At 41.7% G+C, this 19,055-nt stretch overlaps 1 protein-coding gene across 1 annotated transcript in view; it reads left to right on the plus strand.

The window, feature by feature from the left end:
- FAP (fibroblast activation protein alpha) overlaps nucleotides 1–19,055 on the plus strand; it is a 98,038-nt gene that overhangs the window by 12,007 nt on the left and 66,976 nt on the right. Inside the window, exons 4-7 of the mRNA XM_089523308.1 lie at nucleotides 9,186–9,270; nucleotides 15,637–15,732; nucleotides 17,581–17,675; nucleotides 17,765–17,839. Coding sequence (XP_089379434.1) covers nucleotides 9,186–9,270; nucleotides 15,637–15,732; nucleotides 17,581–17,675; nucleotides 17,765–17,839 — 351 coding nt within the window. The remainder of the gene's footprint in view (nucleotides 1–9,185; nucleotides 9,271–15,636; nucleotides 15,733–17,580; nucleotides 17,676–17,764; nucleotides 17,840–19,055) is intronic.

Consider the following 19,055-nt stretch of genomic DNA (forward strand, 5'->3'; position numbering starts at 1 on the left):
AAGGAACCCATTTGAATTTGGCTGCCAGGGATGGGAAAATAGAAGGGAGGAGGAAACGTGAAGCAGTCTTTCACGTGAGGCTAGCATTCACGTGAAAGTGGAACCAGGACGTGGCTCCCTTCTTCACCCCGAAAGTGCAAAGGTTCACGATGCGTTCAGGCCCCCACTGAGCATGCGCAAGGGTCCCAATTCGAATAGTTGAATCCGCATGGTATGCACTGGTGTGGTAATACAATTTGCACTCCGCTTTGTGTGAATCCGCATCATTTGAATTGCCTTGGATTCGATTCCCTCTCAATTCGGAAGGGCAACGGAAGGGCAACCAGGTGTGATAAAATATGTGCGTTATAACGTGAATTCGCATAGCTGAACCAGGAGTAACCCCAGATCTGAGCTGCAAAAACCTCTGTGTGATAAACACCCTAGACTTATGGTGACCCTTATTGTAGGGTTTTTTTGTTTTGTTTTGTTTTGTTTTGGTTGGTTGGGGTTTTTTTTTTTTTTTTTGGCAAGATTTCTTCAGAGGAGGTTTATCACTCCCTTCCTCTAATGAAATAGTGAGACTTGCCCAGGTCATCCAGTGTGTTTCCATGACTGGACAGGGATTCAAATTCTTATCTTCCTGAGTCGAAGTCCCTGAATCACACCACTATGCCACAATGGGTCCACATCATATATCTGTGATGCAGCCTAATTCTATGCATATTCACTTACAAGTAAATCTTTCTGTGTTCAGAGGCACTGTTTCCCAAGCAAACTGGACACAAATCAATAGGTTTTTTTAAAAAAATTAAATCTGATTTTTAATTACTATCAGATTTTGAAAAACAACAATATAAACACTACATTTCTTTGCCCATCAGTTTCCTTCATTCAGTATAAACCTGGTGCTCCTACAGTTAATATTTTAGTGGAATAAATGCTGCTACCAGATAGTGGGGGGCAAGGAGAGAAGAGGGTTTGCTTCTCCAACTTCTGCCTCTGGCCTTACCCATCACTGCCTTCAGTTCTGCCCAGGTCAGACATGTGGCCATCAGCAGATTACTGCCAAGGGAATGGTTAAAGATGCCTATCCTTGCTTTATTTAATAATAATTTCCATTGGTTTTAGTGGATTTCAATGGGTTTAGTTATTGCAGTCTTAAATTCTTTCAAGAGGGTAAATAGTTGTCACTTTTGGCTACTCTCAGATATCTGTTTACCCATAAACAAGTAGAGCATATTGGAAATATTCAGGCAATATAACTTTTAATCCTGCATCACCATTTGTCTATTTAATTTATAGACCACCTTTCTCCCAGTGTTGGAAGCAAGGCAGCTAACAATCACCTCCTCAAGATGGTAAATCTTGCAGCCTGTCTAGACTCAAAGCAAAGTCCAACCAAACTATTTAATATTTCTATTGCCTTCTGTTCCTGGTTTGTGGGATATACCTATAACAGGACATAAACAATTAGGCCTCTCTTAGGATTCAGTACATCCAGTCAAATAACCAATTTGACTGACAGAGCAATTCATTGAGCCTATGCTGTACAATTCTGGGATTTGTAGTTTTGTGAACTATTTAGCCTTCTCTGTCAGAGAGCTCTGGTGACACAACAGACTACAAACCCCAGGATTCTATAGAATATAGCCATGACAGTTAAAATGATGTCAAACTTCATTAATTCTGCAGTGTGTACATGCAGTCTGATTCACATGTCGATTCTATCTGCATGTGACTAAATACATTTTTAGAAACACATATGCATTTTGTATTTAGATGTTATATAGAATATTCTAAGTCACAGTAGGTACCATCTGAGAACGAGATTCTTGTCTGAGACGGTTGCCTATTTCTTGTTTGTATTAGTACTTGTATTAAAACTATTTAACATTTTAAAAATGTTGTCTAGTTAATCCACAATACGTTTTCATTTGTTTTAAAAGTTTTAAGTCAATTAGTCTCTAGCCAAATAATTAATAAACAGCACAGTCTTATGAGTGAAGTAAGATTCACCAAGTTTCCCCCCAAAAATTGTAAAATTGCAGCCTATAGTTTTAAATTCTATAAATAAAAATAAACATGCAGAAGAACAAAATTGAAGTGGCATAGTTTAGAAGACACACACACACACACACACACACACAGAGGTTGTTCTCACTAGGGGAAACCCCGCATTCTGAATCGAATCCTAGGAGTGGCATTCCTACTAGGATCCGATTTAAACCTAGAACGGTTCTAGAGCAACCCGCAATCGTCCCCACTACAATTCGAATCGTAGAGCGGTTTAAAATTTTGAATCGTGTTTTCGTCATTTAACGCACGTTAAAAAAGTACTAGGGTCGAACCTACATTTTCCCCTTGAATCGGGATAGGAACTGGAGCATTTAAATAGGAACGACAGCCTTTGAAATCGGGTTAGCTGGATGGGAGGAGCGGAGTGCGATGGGGCTGGCCTTGGGGGAGTTGCCCTTTCTGTCCCCATCCGTCTGGCTGTCGCCATTTTTGCTTCCCTCACCCCTTTGTCCGCTGTGGTCTTTCAATAAGAGATAAGGATTATTTTTATTTTTTATTTTAATGGTTTACAGGCGCTTAATCTCTTCAGCGCTTTAAGCGCCTGAAGTCCCGGCTGCTCAAGCGCCTGCATCTGCCAAAGGACTACAAGGCTTCCCCCGGTGGATTGCAACCTCCCCTCTGTGTGGGGAGAGCCCATTTCTAACGGAGGAGAGGCAGGAAGGGAAGCCTCCTCTCGAAGAGGCATTCCCTGCCCGCTTGGGCTCTGATCTCGCCCAGGCAGGGAAGGGAAGGCTCCTCACGAGGAGGCATCTGATCTCGCCCAGGCAGGGAAGAGCTCTGATCAATGGGGGGGGGGGGGGATAGAGCCTTTCTCCCTCCCTTTCTCAAATGGAATCTGCCTTCTCCTCCAACCCTGGAAAGAGAATCTTTGGGAAGAGTGCTCCCTCCCTGCTTTTCCAGCAGCCTCCTTCATTGATCTCTGGGCTCTCTGAAGGGATTCTCCCTGGCTGTCTTGGGACGTCTCTTGCTCTTGCTTTATTTGGCTTTCACTCTCTCCTCTCTCTTAGGTCTTTACCCCACACTCTGTTTTCTCTCCTGCTTTCTCACCCTTGCTCTTGTCCCTTTATCTATTTTTTGACTGTAGCCTCTTGCCGCTGGGATCGTTCTCTTTTCCCCTTTTCTGTCTTGTGTCTCTATCCCATTTAAACTGACTGCCTTCTCCTCCTTGATCCCATTTTCCAACCCTGGGCTTTGGATGCAGAACAGTCTCTACCCACTGAAACCCACTGCCTTCTCCTCCTTGATCCGATTTGGCAAACACACACACACACACACACACACTACAGACAGACAGACAGACAGACAGACAGACAGACAGACAGACACACACACACGATTATATATGAATACTCACACACACACATGCATATATATATAAATGCATACACACACAAACATATAGGTATATATACACATATATATTTGTGTGTGTGTTTGCATATGAGTGTGTGTGTGTGTGTGTGTGTGTGTATATATATATAAGGTAATTATAAAGTAACAACTTTCTTAATTTATGAAAAAACCCTCATCTGTAGTTCCAAACCCACTGTAGAAATAATACAGTTTGAGACCCCTTAACCTTCCCTGGAATTATGGGAACTGTTGTGTTTGTGAGACATTTATCCTCCTCTGCCAGAGAGTGCTGGTGCCATAATAAACTACCATCCCCAGGATTCCCTAGCACTGAGTTATGGCAGTTAATATGGGGAGACACAGAAGAGGACGTTTGAGCGATTAAGTGCCTTCATTGGTCCATTTGAAAAAAAAACCACCAAAAATACATCAATTCACAAACGGTCAATGAAATGGAAACGATGCCAAAAGATAAATCGCTTCCAAATATTCCGGATTAACGTTACGTCATTCTGACGTACTATTGATTGACAGCTCCAAATAAGGTATGGAGGAGAAAAATCGATTTATTTAAACACCGATTTCATGCCAAGTAGGAACGCTTGCAGGTAAAAACTTCGATTTAAAAAACCAGATAGGAACGAAGAATAAAAGCGATTCGGAACGCGGGATAAGACCAGGGTTATTTTGAATCGGTTTTATTAAAAACGTTGTATTTTAAATTGTTTCAAATCTTAAGTGAGAACACCCCCCCCCCCCACACACACACACAGAGAGAGAGAGAGAGAGAGAGTTTAACTTTCTTTTGAAAATATATTATGCAAAAGGGTGTCCAAGCAGTGGGCAGCCTTCATCAACTCACCTCCAACCAGAATTTTATTGTCCTATACACAAACAGCCAGCATGACATAGTGATTTGAGTGCTGAACTGCAACTCTGGAGACCAGAGTTCTATTCCCAGCTCAGCCATAAAACCCACTGAGTAAGTTTGGGCAAGTCACATGCTCTTAGCCTCAGGGGAAGGTGATGGCAAACCTCCTTTGAACAAATCTTGCCAAGAAAATAATAATAATAATAATATGTTTTATTTATAGACCGCTATTCCGCGATGATCATAGCGGTGTACAGTAAAATCTTAATACAAAACAAAATACAGTTAAAGGAGGGAGAAGTCTCATCCTTCAGGCAGTCCAAGATGTTGCTGGGTCTGCCTGATGGCTCCCTCTGAGGCCAAGATGACAGTTGAGGAGGGAGGGGCCTCTTCCTTCAGGCAGTCCAAGATGTTGCTGGTCTGCCTGATGGCTCCCTCTGAGGCCAAGATGACAGTTGAGGAGGGAGGGGCCTCTTCCTTCAGGCAGTCCAAGATGTTGCTGGGTCTGCCTGATGGCTCCCTCTGAGGCCAAGATGACAGTTGAGGAGGGAGGGGCCTCTTCCTTCAGGCAGTCCAAGATGTTGCTGGTCTGCCTGATGGCTCCCTCTGAGGCCAAGATGACAGTTGAGGAGGGAGGGGCCTCTTCCTTCAGGCAGTCCAAGATGTTGCTGGGTCTGCCTGATGGCTCCCTCTGAGGCCAAGATGACAGTTGAGGAGGGAGGGGCCTCTTCCTTCAGGCAGTCCAAGATGTTGCTGGGTCTGCCTGATGGCTCCCTCTGAGGCCAAGATGACAGTTGAGGAGGGAGGGGCCTCTTCCTTCAGGCAGTCCAAGATGTTGCTGGTCTGCCTGATGGCTCCCTCTGAGGCCAAGATGACAGTTGAGGAGGGAGGGGCCTCTTCCTTCAGGCAGTCCAAGATGTTGCTGGGTCTGCCTGATGGCTCCCTCTGAGGCCAAGATGACAGTTGAGGAGGGAGGGGCCTCTTCCTTCAGGCAGTCCAAGATGTTGCTGGTCTGCCTGATGGCTCCCTCTGAGGCCAAGATGACAGTTGAGGAGGGAGGGGCCTCTTCCTTCAGGCAGTCCAAGATGTTGCTGGTCTGCCTGATGGCTCCCTCTGAGGCCAAGATGACAGTTGAGGAGGGAGGGGCCTCTTCCTTCAGGCAGTCCAAGATGTTGCTGGTCTGCCTGATGGCTCCCTCTGAGGCCGAGATGACAGTTGAGGAGGGAGGGGCCTCTTCCTTCAGGCAGTCCAAGATGTTGCTGGTCTGCCTGATGGCTCCCTCTGAGGCCGAGATGACAGTTGAGGAGGGAGGGGCCTCTTCCTTCAGGCAGTCCCTGATGTTGCTGGGTCTGCCTGATGGCTCCCTCTGAGGCCGAGATGACAGTTGAGGAGGGAGGGGCCTCTTCCTTCAGGCAGACCTTGATGTTGCTGGTCTGCCTGATGGCTCCCTCTGAGGCCGAGATGACAGTTGAGGAGGGAGGGGCCTCTTCCTTCAGGCAGTCCAAGATGTTGCTGGTCTGCCTGATGGCTCCCTCTGAGGCCGAGATGACAGTTGAGGAGGGAGGGGCCTCTTCCTTCAGGCAGTCCCTGATGTTGCTGGGTCTGCCTGATGGCTCCCTCTGAGGCCAAGATGACAGTTGAGGAGGGAGGGGCCTCTTCCTTCAGGCAGTCCAAGATGTTGCTGGGTCTGCCTGATGGCTCCCTCTGAGGCCAAGATGACAGTTGAGGAGGGAGGGGCCTCTTCCTTCAGGCAGTCCAAGATGTTGCTGGTCTGCCTGATGGCTCCCTCTGAGGCCGAGATGACAGTTGAGGAGGGAGGGGCCTCTTCCTTCAGGCAGTCCCTGATGTTGCTGGGTCTGCCTGATGGCTCCCTCTGAGGCCAAGATGACAGTTGAGGAGGGAGGGGCCTCTTCCTTCAGGCAGTCCAAGATGTTGCTGGTCTGCCTGATGGCTCCCTCTGAGGCCAAGATGACAGTTGAGGAGGGAGGGGCCTCTTCCTTCACGCAGTCCCTGATGTTGCTGGGTCTGCCTGATGGCTCCCTCTGAGGCCGAGATGACAGTTAAGGAGGGAGGGAAAAGCCCATGATAGGGTAGGCTTAGTGTTGCCATAAGTCATAAACAATTTGAAGGCACACAACAACAACAACAACAACAACAACAACAACGAACACAGACAGGAACACATCTAGCTAGTCAGCAAGAGGTTTAGAGTGACCCCTCTCTGGAGAATCCAACTGCCAGACTTGGACTCTGCATTGTTCTGGACCAGAGCACACCCTAGACCAGCTTGGGTGAATGCTATTTGTTCTGATCTGATTAGGCAAATTTTTACTAGATTTGGACATCCTAATTGGTACAAAAATAGTATCAACCCAATTGAGATACACTTGCATAAACAACTATAGTTTTGCTATAAAATCCATCATTACAATGCCTATATAGGAGGAAGCAGGGCTGAGACAGACACTGTGGAATGTGCCAGCCCTTCAGAGCACCTCAATGCTGGAATATTAGGGTTACCAGGCAAGAACATGGCTATGCCCTAAGATCTGGGACAAAAACAACAAGGGCTCATTTCCAGACATGTCATCTGAGGTTGTCAGTATTAAGAAAGGGATGTTAGTGCAAGAAAGTATATCTTTAAATATGGTAAAAGGATAGGAAAGGAGGGTTAAAAAGGTGTGTGTGTGTGTGTGTGGCAGCACCTTTAAGACTGGTTGGTTTTTATTTTCACATGAACTTTCATGGATATAAACCTACTTCTTCAGATGCAGTACTGAGTGGATTTATATCCATGAAAGCTCCTGCTAAAATGAAAACCATTATGTCCTAAAGGTGCTACTGCATTTCTTTTTTCCCAATCCCTCCCTTTTTCCTTTTTATGCTGCAAGAGACTAAAACAGCCTTCTTTGAAAACTGTCCTGGTGGCTCCATGCTGCCCGTTTTTGCCCCGGAAGGAGGCCGCGGCAACCAGATACCGCACCTCCAAGGGACCAAAAAGAACCTGCTTCTGGGTGGGTTCTTTTTGCGTCCCTGAAGGAGTATCATTGGTGCACTTGCATGCCATTATGACACCCCTTTTGCATAGCGCTGTTTGGGCGCTGCGCCCAAGGGATGTCATAATGGTGCACCCCATATGTATGGGCACGCGCCATGATGGTGGTGGGGCAGTGGAACTAAGGCTCGGAGCATATGAATGCTCCACCCTAATTCAGCTCTGGCATGCAGTCAGGACAGCACAAAGTGCTGATCTGTACTGCCTCTTCAAGTATTGATTTTGCTAATTTGGGTCCACCAGCACCACCCAACTGCTACTTTCTCCCCAATATCCCTTACTATACAAAATGTTTTGTTTCAGTTCATTTCTTTAATGTTCAGTATCCATGCTGCCAAATGCCAAGAACACAAATTATTAAAAATGTTATGTATAAAATTATAGTGAGCCCTCCTTATCCATGGATTCAAGCATCCATGGTTTGAAGATATTTTCTAAAAAGTATAAATTCCAAATAGCAAACCTTGATTTTGCCATTTTATATAAGGGAGACCATTTTATTATGCCACTGTATTCAATGAGACTTGCACATTCATGGATTATAGTATCCACGGGGAGTCCTGAAACCAAACCCCAGCAGATACCAAGGTACGTTCAGGTTAAGTGTATAAAATTTACACAAAAAATAAACAAATTTCATGTTTAGACTTGGGTCCCATCTTCAGAATATCTCATTACATATATGCAAATATTCCAAATTATGAAATTCTAAAATCCAAAGCACTTCTGCTCCCAAGCATTTTGGATAAGGGAGAGTCAACCTGTATATCATCCAGCCTAGCATTGTCTGCTTTGACTGGGGTTTCTGCAGAAAGCAGGATTTCCAATCCCTTTCTATTAGATCCTCTTTAAGTGCATATGTCAGCAACTGGCTTTTACATGTTAAGCACTAACTTATATTCCCTTCCCCAAACTATAAACCCAGAATTTAAGAAAGTTAATTTTTGCACTACAGTTCCCAGATGCCATGCTGGCTGAGGGTGTCTGGGAGCTGTAGTCCAAAACAGTAACTTTCCCAAGCTCTGTATATAAACATATACATTCTCTCTCTCTCTACACACACACACACACACACACACACACAATGTATGTGTACAACTACAGATTATCTGATTCCCCATCCCACTCCCATTTGTCACTCTATAAAGAACACATCAACTTAAATGTAAATACTTCTTCCTAGTTTACCTATTGCCTGAATACACTGTAAATACTTTTTTTTTTTTATTGGAACAGCACATGCCCAATTTTGCCGTTGAGTCATAAAACCCACAAACCCTTCATTTCAGCAGATTTGGGGGGGTATGATTTGCACAGATGTAAACAATACAGCCAAAGCCCCTTTGCAGCCACCCACAGTTTGTTTCAGGGCTGAGAAGAACGCCCTCAAAAATCTGTTTCCAATTGTATGGAAAAACCCTTGAAATTTGGCATGGTTTATAAAAGTATGTAAAAAAAAAGTCTGTCTGAGATTTGGCTTCCATCTGAGAAAGCTGACACTGCATTTGCAAACTGCTTTTGGAGATTCAGTGACCAACATCCTGAAGAGTGAAGAAGAACGAGAAACTTTGAGAAAACAACTGGCAGAATGAAGGTTCGTAATAAATAAATGATGCCTCTGAAAACGGTTGGATCTGTGGCAAGCAATGTTCTTTTAGAAAAAAGGAACAGAAAATAAATTCTAAGTCGGCTTTGGAGAGACGACTGCTGTGGCTACCCTTAACTCAAATTGCTTTTGAAATAGTATAGTTCCATCTTAGAAGGAGCGGGGAGTGATATAATAAAAACCTAACTTTTTATGGTTTAGGGAAGACTTGAAGTATACCGTGATTCATTTTTGTCTTGCAGATTCAGATGAAGATCCTAGTTGGAGTGATTTCTTGCCTCTTGCTTTCTTTGATAGTTATGTGCATTGTATTCATTCCTTCACAAGGTAAGATGACATTCATTTTAGTGTGCCAAACACCATGTTATAGATCCCCCCAAACTATACATTTAGAAAGTTTAAAACTTACTTTTGAAAGTTCTAAATTCCATCTGCCAAGAAACAAACAGCCACACATCACTGGTTATCTGTTTAAGCAAGTTGCACTCTTTCCTTATGGGAATTAACATGTGTGTCACTTCTTATCCCTGGCTAATTTTATTCAACAGCTGTAACTGTTTAAGAATTTTCTTTTTATTGTTAGTGTGTGTGTTCTTCCACTACTTTATGCCATATTGCATTTTCCACAAAATCTGCCCAATCAATTAAAAGATAATCAAGGACAATAAAATCTGTATAATCTGTCCCATACACTAAGGTCCTAGACTGGGAGACATTTACTTCAACCAGGCCAAATTAGAATGGCAACTGTCATCAGGAGGACCTTCTTGTTGGCTGCTCCTAGACTATAGAATGGCCTGCTGGGAGAGGTCTGACAGCTAGACGTACTGTCTAAATTTAAAATAGTATTAAAGACCTATCTCTTCCAGTAGGTCTACCGAGCCAATTTTAAACTATGAATTTTTAGTTGGTATAGTTTTAATTTTATGTTTGGATTATTTTAGTGTATAACGGTTGTCTCGATTCTATGTTTACTTATTCTAATCTATGTGTCTAAATGGTTTAATGTGTTTACTTATATATTGTATTTTTGTTACACCTTGCCTGAAGCCTGGGAGAGAGGCAGGTAAGAAATAACAATAAAAATAACAATAACAATAATTAATTGTATTGCTAATCTTCAGGCTAAGATTTTACTGCGTCTACACTAGTAATGAGAGGCATTTTGTCTTTTTACTAACAGTAAACTACTGTGAAGAGTTAATATTTAATCCATATAATTAGCAGAGGTTTAGTTTAAATGCTAAGATCCAGAAGCTTTTTTCAGTTCTATGGTTCAGTCTTAGAACACACAATATAAGAAAGATAGACTGCCTCTGAGTATCAACAAAGTGAGTTTTGCTTTACAAAAGCGGTTGTCCTCTAGATATTTAGGAATGGGAAGAAGAGTTCTGAATTTACTAGGGAGTTTATCGCTCCGGTTAAATAACCCAGTTTACCTAATCTGAATTCAAGCCTAAATCGGGAGGCAGCCAGGTCTTACCAGAAGGATTTTGCTGTCAAAGCTGCTGGGTAAGTACAGCCCGGCTGTAGCCCAGGTCCCAGGCGAGCTCTGGCAGCCATTTTTCCAAGTTGGAAAGCTCCTGGCTTTGAAATAAGGCTGCCGGAGCTCGCCTGGGACCTAGGCTGCAGCCGAGCTGTACTCTCCTGGCAGCTTCGGTGGCAAAATCCTTGCGGTAGGACCTGGCTGCCTCCCTATTTAGGCTTGCATTCGGATGAGATAAGCTGGGTTGTTATTATTATTGTTATTGTTATCATTATTATTAATGTCCCACCCTTCTCCCAAAGCTGGGACTCAGGGCAGCTTACAACATTTAAAAAAAATCCACACAATTAAAAACATACAAAAATAGTATATTAAAACAGAATTAAATCACTACAATAATTAAAACAAATTCAATACTACAATCCAATTTAAAAGATTAAAATGCTTGAAATACATTAAAACAATATAACAGCACCCTGTCACTTGCCTTTAAAACTTTCTGTTTTAAAAGCTTGTCTAAACAAGTAGGTCTTAGCCTGCTGGTGGAAGGTTAATTAAGCGGAATGAAAATCTCCTGTACTAGGCCAAGACATTGAAGATTAGAGATAGCTTAAGCTTGTGTGAACATTTTTCTCAGAGTATCTTGACTTTTTACTTTAACCCACTTTGACCCTAAAATGCCCACAGTTTATTGTGAGTATTCCAGCCCTAACCACTTCCTCAGTATGCAGACTACTAATGAATACTCTGTGATGCCATACTGGCTTAGTCAACAGATACTAGAAGATCCAGTGTAGCTGCTTCCAGTACCACTATGTTCTTTAGATTTTTGCAATATAGATTATTTTGCAAATATGGTGGTTTTTATTGAGGAAAAATGTGAAATATGGCTGATGTAAAAACTAGCTAAATACATGACAAATGTCTGCTGTGGTCTCACAGTTGTCTCACTATGGTCTCACTACCACCATTCAGGTAAATTGGAATACTGTGGAATAATGTAACTAGATAAACTAAAAGTGTTGTTTTTACAGACATTCTAGTACAGTTGATGAAAGTAGTAGCATTTAAGGTTATCTTTTACACAACATTGTGTTTTTCACAACATTGTTGATTATTTTAGTTTTATAACAAACAGAACTAACAGAGGCTATTGTGATTTTTAACATTTTATACAAGCAAGAAATTAATGGGGTACACAGCCAAATAAGAATCCCATCACTTTATGCTGACAAAACGACATCCTTGTTTCTTAATAAATTCATGGCAAAAGCATTTCCCATGGCCTGGAAAGCTCTTAATTAGAAGTTATCATACTTTTCTCAAGAGAAATGGTCTTTCCACAAACCTTGATTTTCTGAGATTATTGTCAATGACATGTTTGTTCTACAGTAAGTAATAGTTATTTAGTCAAAACTCTGAGCACTATCATTAAACACCCCCCACACACTGTACACACACAGTAACACACCAGGACATTTAACATAGTGAAATATTTCATAAGCCCATAAGCCCTCAAATGGGGAAGTCATGCAGGAACAGGTGTTATCATCAGATGCAGCGAGGGGCGATCAAGGTTGGTACTACCATGAGGCGGAATGAGGCAGCCCCCTCAGGCAACAGATGCTGGGGGATAGAGATGCTGATGCCATATAGCCTGTCCAGCATGCCCTAAGCTGGCCTGTTTTTCTGTCAGAAGAATTGAAATGTGATTCATCTGCCATTTCAGTTGGTTTATGTAAGTGGAATCAGGATGGAAGGTGAGTAGGAAAATTGTCCTTTGTTGTAGGTAGCAAAATGCCTTGGACTGGCTCTAAGCTGATGAACCAGGGTCCAGGATCATTGCTGCACATGTTTGGAAAGTGAAGGCATAGTATGGGAGTGAAAGCTGGACAGTGAAGAAACCTGACAGTAAGAGAATCAACTAATCAAAATATGGTGAAAAGACAAATAAATATGCCCTAGAGCAAACAAGTCTAAACTTTCCCTAGAAGCCAAAATATATCCAAATATAACTTTGGATATATGATGAGATGACATGATTAATTAGAAAAGGCAATAATGCTTGATGAAGTAGAATACTGTACAGGTGGATAGACTTAGGGGCTCTAGAGACCACCCCTTTTTGCACTGAATGTGGTTTGTCCACTGCAGCTCCCTCGCGCAGCAAACCAGGGCGGCGGCAGGTATCCCGCCAATGTTCAAAACTTTAGCCTATGAATTCCATCCCTTCCCTCTATCTGATCTTACTTAATCTAGTTGGGGTTTGTAAAATGGACAACAGATGTCATTAGGACAATGAATCGAAAGTAGGTGGAACCTAGTGGATTTTAGAGCTAAGACTTTATCACATGAGGATTGAAAAGTGGAATTAGAGCAGGATAGCAGCATCAGTTGCTGTACGACATCACACAATGCTGTGACTGTCCAATAGCTGGTCTGTGGCCCATCCGTAGTTGGAGTGCTTTTTCTCATTGATGAGCAAAACTTGTCAATGCCTCACGATCTTGCAGCTTTTCTGACATTCAGGCAGTCACATGGTGCAAGTAGGCGTGATTATTTTCCTATCCCTTTCCCTCTTGCTTTCCCCAAGCTGTTTTCTCCCCTTCCCCCAATTTCTTTTCTTTCCATTCTTTCTTTATTTCTTAATGGATTGTCATGATTGTGCAATTGAGCTAAATATATATATAAAAATAAATACAGACTGAAAGGCATGCTGGGAAGTGCATAAGGCAGGGCGTGGAGTTGTAAAGGCTGGTATGTGAAAGACAGAGACTGGGACCAAAGCAGCACCCTGATGATTTGGAAGAGCAGTGCAATAATGAGTGTCCCCAACCCAGTATGTTTATGTTTCCTACACTACACTAGAATCCTTAAAGTAGCACCAATAAGACTCTGTACCTGAGATGCTATATTTGATTGCAGGTCTGATTGATCTTTCCTTCCAAAAAAAGTGAAAGAACTACAGATTCCAATGCCCCCAGCATGCTTGTAGATATTCTATGGGCTGTCTTGAATGGAGGAATGCATTGGAGCATGGGAAGGAGAATTGAGGTTCAATGTTTGTGAGGCAGAGTTCTCTCTGCAGGCTGTTCTCTCTTGGGCTGGATCTTGGATAGGCTAAAGAACATCATGCTTCTAAGGAAGACATCTGACCTCAGGCTTACCCTCAGTGCCTGAAATGTCTTGGATGTTTACAGGCAGGGTCATAATGGAGTCACCTCAATGCTGACAATGCAGTAACAATGCTGGCCACTTGGACAAATTTCCAACACAAATTGCACCACATGGCCTGCAGATATCAAAGTGTTCGGGTTTTTGTCTTGCAAAATACCCCTTATTAATTGTGGTATGACATGTACTGGTGTTCCTGTGATTGTGAAGCAAGGGTTTGTTCATGTGGCCATTTTGGGCAATATGATGTGAGTGCAATGTGTGGGCATCTTTTGAAATGACAACTGTCTCAAATTTCCTGATATATTACACCATCACAAAGGTTTCAAAAGCCAGTTTAATATATAGCTTAAGGAAATATGATCTGCCAATGTGCTTTTTAGCTTCCATTTCCTCAGAAAAATTTTCTCCAAACAACAGGTTTTGTACTATCAGTCTGCCTAGGCACCGGTTAAAAACACACCCCTCATCACAGTCTTAGCTTTCTTACTTGGCTAACTTCACTCTGAGAGGAGACTGTATGCAGATGAATTGGCAAAATTTTTTCTTTTTTAAAAGATAATCTAGTATTTGCATCACAAAATGGCAATACCAAGTTTGTCTATACGTCTTTGTATCACTTTAATTCATATATATGTGTGCATGTGTGTAAAATCATTAGAGGATAGATCATCAGTAGAAGTAAGAAAGAATAACTGTTGAGAGGGACAGCCACCTAGAAGGACCATAGGTTGGGAGGGCTTGCAACCCTCTCCCTTCACTGTGGCAACATTAGCAATTTCAGCTATTTTTTTCAGCAGCCCCTTTTTTAATTTTTCTTACATATAGAATCATAGAGTTGGAAGGGGCCTCATGGACCATTGAGTCCAACCCCTGCTCAGTGCAGGAACTCCAGCTACAGTGTCCCCAGCAGGTAGTTGCCCAGTCTCTTTTTGTTACAGGTTTGTACTCTGTAAAAGAACATAAAGAAAAATGACATCTAACTTTCTGATCTGCATCAGAAGAGCTCAGTGACTTCATATATTTCATTTAATGTTTGAAATATTGTGAATACTGAAATTAATATGCAAATGTTGACAGTGTAAGAATAATGTGTATGTATCTCCACCTCTTGCTGTGCATCAGCAAATGCTAACAATTTATTTAGTATGGATGTCTGATTTGTTTTGAATGCTGGATTGTTAATATTTACATAAGAACATAAAAGATTTTGGGTATTCACATAGGCCTGCTTAAAAATCAATAAAGTTTAAGAAAGACAATGAAAAGTATGGAAAGAGGGAAAATGGGTGAAACACAAAAGAAATAGTGTTTTAAACCTCAGAGGTTTTTTTATAGAGTGTATCTGCCCTGTATAAGAATAGATATCTTGTTAGCTTATTGAAGCTGCCATCGTTCACAAACTTACTTGGACATAAGTCTCTTTGAATCGAATGGGACTTGCTTCTGAGCAGATGTGCAGAGGAAAGTGTTGTGGATCAGCAACATTGCTAGTTCCTTATGTGCAAGTGGAACTGACCTCATTATGGGTGTTCCAAGCCATCTGTCAAAAAAGAAGCTGTAATGTTCAGCAATGATTACCTAGTCCTGTTGAAAGTCACATTCCCTGAGGAGTAATCTATCAGGGTGGAGGGTGGGAATGGCACATGCTACTTTAGAAGCTAATGAGAAAAATGCAGTGATAGGGTTGGGTCTAGAGTGCAAAAGCCAATTGCTGACATCTGCTGTGAAAAGGACAGTTTGGACAGAAAAAGACTGTAAAGATTACTTTCAGCTTGAGAACCCAGTCAGAACAAGTTCTACCAGACTGGATGGTATATAGGCTTCCAGGAGGCAGAAGGCTGCATCTCAAAGGTTGTTGTTTTTCCTTATTGTTTCCCAACATATGTCACCTCCTCTGACCTTAGTGGAATGAAATCCTCCCAAAATGTCCAAATACTGGCCAATTCAGAGAAAATAAAAGAAAGATGTAATGATTTGTGCTTGTTTTGTGAGTCATTATTAATGCTCTCATTTCTGTTCTATTTTTAAAGTTCAACATAAAGAAAATAATCCTAGGCCTCTAACATTAGAAGAATATCTAGATGGAGATTTTAACTACAAAACATATTTTCCCTACTGGGTATCAGGTATGTCAAAGTGTTATGAGTGTATGTGTATCCATATATGAGATGCTGGAGGACTCACATTTTAGAATGCTCTTATCTGCTGGCCTTATTTTGTGACTTTTATTCCTTTCATGGATTGTTGTTGTTTTAATAGGCATCAATATTCCTCACTGGGCATCAAATGAATATGTGCTTCCCAAATGGAAGCCCCATAATAAAAAGCTTTTAAGAAAGTTCTGGCTCCCCCACCTCTCTTTTTCTGGCCTTTCTGGATCATGTTTCATGGGAAAGTCCTTGGTTTTTGCTCAGATTTCCTTCAGTTTTTACTGCTATCTGAAATGGATGGTTTTTTTTAAATCACTGATGTTTGTTGATATTGTTTTATTATTATTAGATTAGATATTATTATACAGTATAGATTTATATTGTGTGAAATACCTTGGGAGGGCTTTTGGCCTTAAAGGTGACCAAGGAGTACTTTAAATGATCGAAGAAATAAATAGGTAGATGCTAACTGACCTGTTAAAGCCAAAAGCCCTCCCAAGGTATTTCACACAAGGCTGTCTTAGATAAGAAAGAGAGGGGGGGAAATCTGAAAATCCCAGGTTTTGTTCCTGTACAATCTGATTTTATTTTGTAGATCCACATGGCACTTTCTTCATCCTGAAGTGTTTCCTGGGAACTCTTGACATTACCAAGGACTTCTCATTCCTGCTTTCCATGTCAGTTTAAATTAACCCAGTATTTTCCAAAATGAAACATATCTCTATTTGACTGTGTGTTTATATTATCCTGAACCTAGCTAAAATGGATGTGGCCAGTAAATACAGCTATGGTTTTCAGGACAGAGATTTAACCATTCAAAGAAGAGAAAGAGGAATGTTTGCATCAAAACAAAATGATCCTAATGTTTAACTAATGAAATATCACTAAAGCACTTTAATTATAACTCCTGATAATGGAGGTTTTTTTTGCACAGCTAAAAAATGTGATTTACCTTACCTAGTTTGAATCCTCTTCTGGGATGCAGCCAGATATTATTATGTACATTTTGTCACTGATGCTGCCTCCTGCCTAAAACCCACCGAAAACCCAGCTAGAAGCTTCACTCAGCTGGCTGATTTGCAAATTCGGGACTTCCTGGCTTTTCAAATCAGCCAGCTGAGCTCAAATTCTAGCTGGGTTTTAGGCGGGAGGCAGCATCAGTGGCAAAATGCACACAATGGCCTGTTACAGACTGCCAAAATAAAGCTGCTTCGGGTCTCTTTGGAGGTATGCTATTTAAATGATGCATGGGTCCTAAGAGTCCGGAGGTCATGCCAAAGCCACACTCCATTCTTAAGCACTGGAGTGCAGCTGTGGTGCAGCTTCCGGACTCTTAGGACGCATGCATCATTTAAACAGCATACCTCCAAAGAGACCCGAAGCAGCTTTATTTTGGCAGTCTGTAACAGGCCAATAATATCCAGCTGCATCTTGGAAGAGGATTCAAACCGCAAAAGGCAAGTTAGATTGTTTACCTGTTCGAAAAACTCCAATATCAAAGAAAGCTCAGTAGAAAGAGGTGAAAATCAATTTCTGAAATGTTGCATGAATCTAATGTGACACATGGTTAGTGGGAATGGGAGGAAAAAGAACACAAGGGAACACGAAGTGAAGGAGGGAAATCAGGATTTTTCCAGAAAGTGTTTGAATGCATACCTAGGAATATGCAGATAAATTAAAACAAAGAGAACTGGGAATTCTTGATACTTCCGGAGTCTTTCCCTCCTTCTGGATGAATTCTTAGATGCTGTCATGTGATTGCATTTGCAATTGGGCATAGTGTCTAATTACAGTGATTACCCCCCTCCCCCCCTTTTTTTTAAGACAATGAATATCTTCACCAGTCTGCAGAAGATGATGTAATTCTTTACAATGTTGAATATGGCAAGTCAGACATCTTCTTGACCAACAGTACCCTTGTATGTATTATTACTGTTTTAAAATAACAAATGAATCAATTAAAGTGACATTTCTGCTTTGGATTCCAACTGATGTCTTCATTTTTCAGAAAAAAGTGAATGCCACAAACTATATCCTGTCAGGAGACCAGAATTTTATACTGTTAGAAAGCAATTACTCTAAGGTAAAATGTTTATTTTATGGGGGGATGGAATGAAATACTGTACCATCTAGGAAATTTCTTGAGAGAGGATGCAGAAGCAAATACTCAATGTTTCTTTGCCAACATCCTTCCTTCCAAGCCCTCCAAGATAAATGAATTCTTGTGTGTTTATATGTGGTGGGGTGGGGTGGCGTGGGGGCAAATTCCCTTCACAATGCTTTTGTGCAAAGGATTGACCACATTATATTGCTTAAAAAATCCTTTTCCAGGGAACCTGTGGGTTAACCCTCTACTTTTGTTCCCAAGGGGCTGGAGGTTACTTTAGACTACAACTTCCATTGCCCCTGTTGTCTAAGGAATTCTGGGAATGGTATTCCAAAATAGCAGATCATCTAAGCTTTTTGAATATGCACATGTACAAATGAAGGTTTGTTTGTTTTTGTTTTTAAAAAGGACAGGTAGCATTCATATCTGTACCTTTCCCATTGTTAATCTGCAGGGGAAATAGAACCAGAGCTAATGTCACTCTGCCCTGTCCAGTTGTCTCCTCACCAGCTGGCATAATGGGCAACCATTTTAGAAAGAGATGGATAGATTTGGACTAATAAATAATGATTATGACACAAGCCCTAAACAGCCATTCAGGATTGTAAAAGGAAGCAAGAACACACATTTTCAACTTTCCAACAGCTTCCTGATCTCCACTCACTCATGCCCTCAACTTGCCTGTGTACATGGGATAGAGAAGAAGGGGGGCATCTAATTTTATTTGCTTGAACATGAATAGCAGCCACCATTCAGATCTCTCAAACTCAACATAGATAAGTTGAGCATTGATGTGGTGGGGATTGTGTTTGTGGTGGGGTTTATGTCTGTGACTCCCAAAACTTCCTTTCTGCTCTCATGAGAACAGGGACACTTTGATTATTATGTCATATGGAACAGAGTATCTCAAACACAATTGCCATATTACTTTCCACTTTTGGAAATGCTCCCGAATGGTGGGGGTGTCACATCGTGGTTACACAACATGCAAAAGAGGGTTATCCCAGTGGGTCTCACTGATTTGGGTGTGGAAGTCCTAAGCTTTTACACGAAGGACTTGGGTTGGTGCTATGGACACTATGCTTGAGTGAAAAGTTGATATGATGATGTGCACTTTCTGGTGCTACCACTAGCAGCACCTGGGAATAGTTCCAGAAGCTTCTCTTCAGGTTCATATGATGACACTTGGCAC

This window comes from Sceloporus occidentalis, unplaced genomic scaffold (genome assembly GCF_023333645.1).
Source record: "Sceloporus occidentalis isolate IW3139 unplaced genomic scaffold, rSceOcc1.0.p SCAF_4, whole genome shotgun sequence".
NCBI lineage: Eukaryota > Metazoa > Chordata > Lepidosauria > Squamata > Phrynosomatidae > Sceloporus > Sceloporus occidentalis.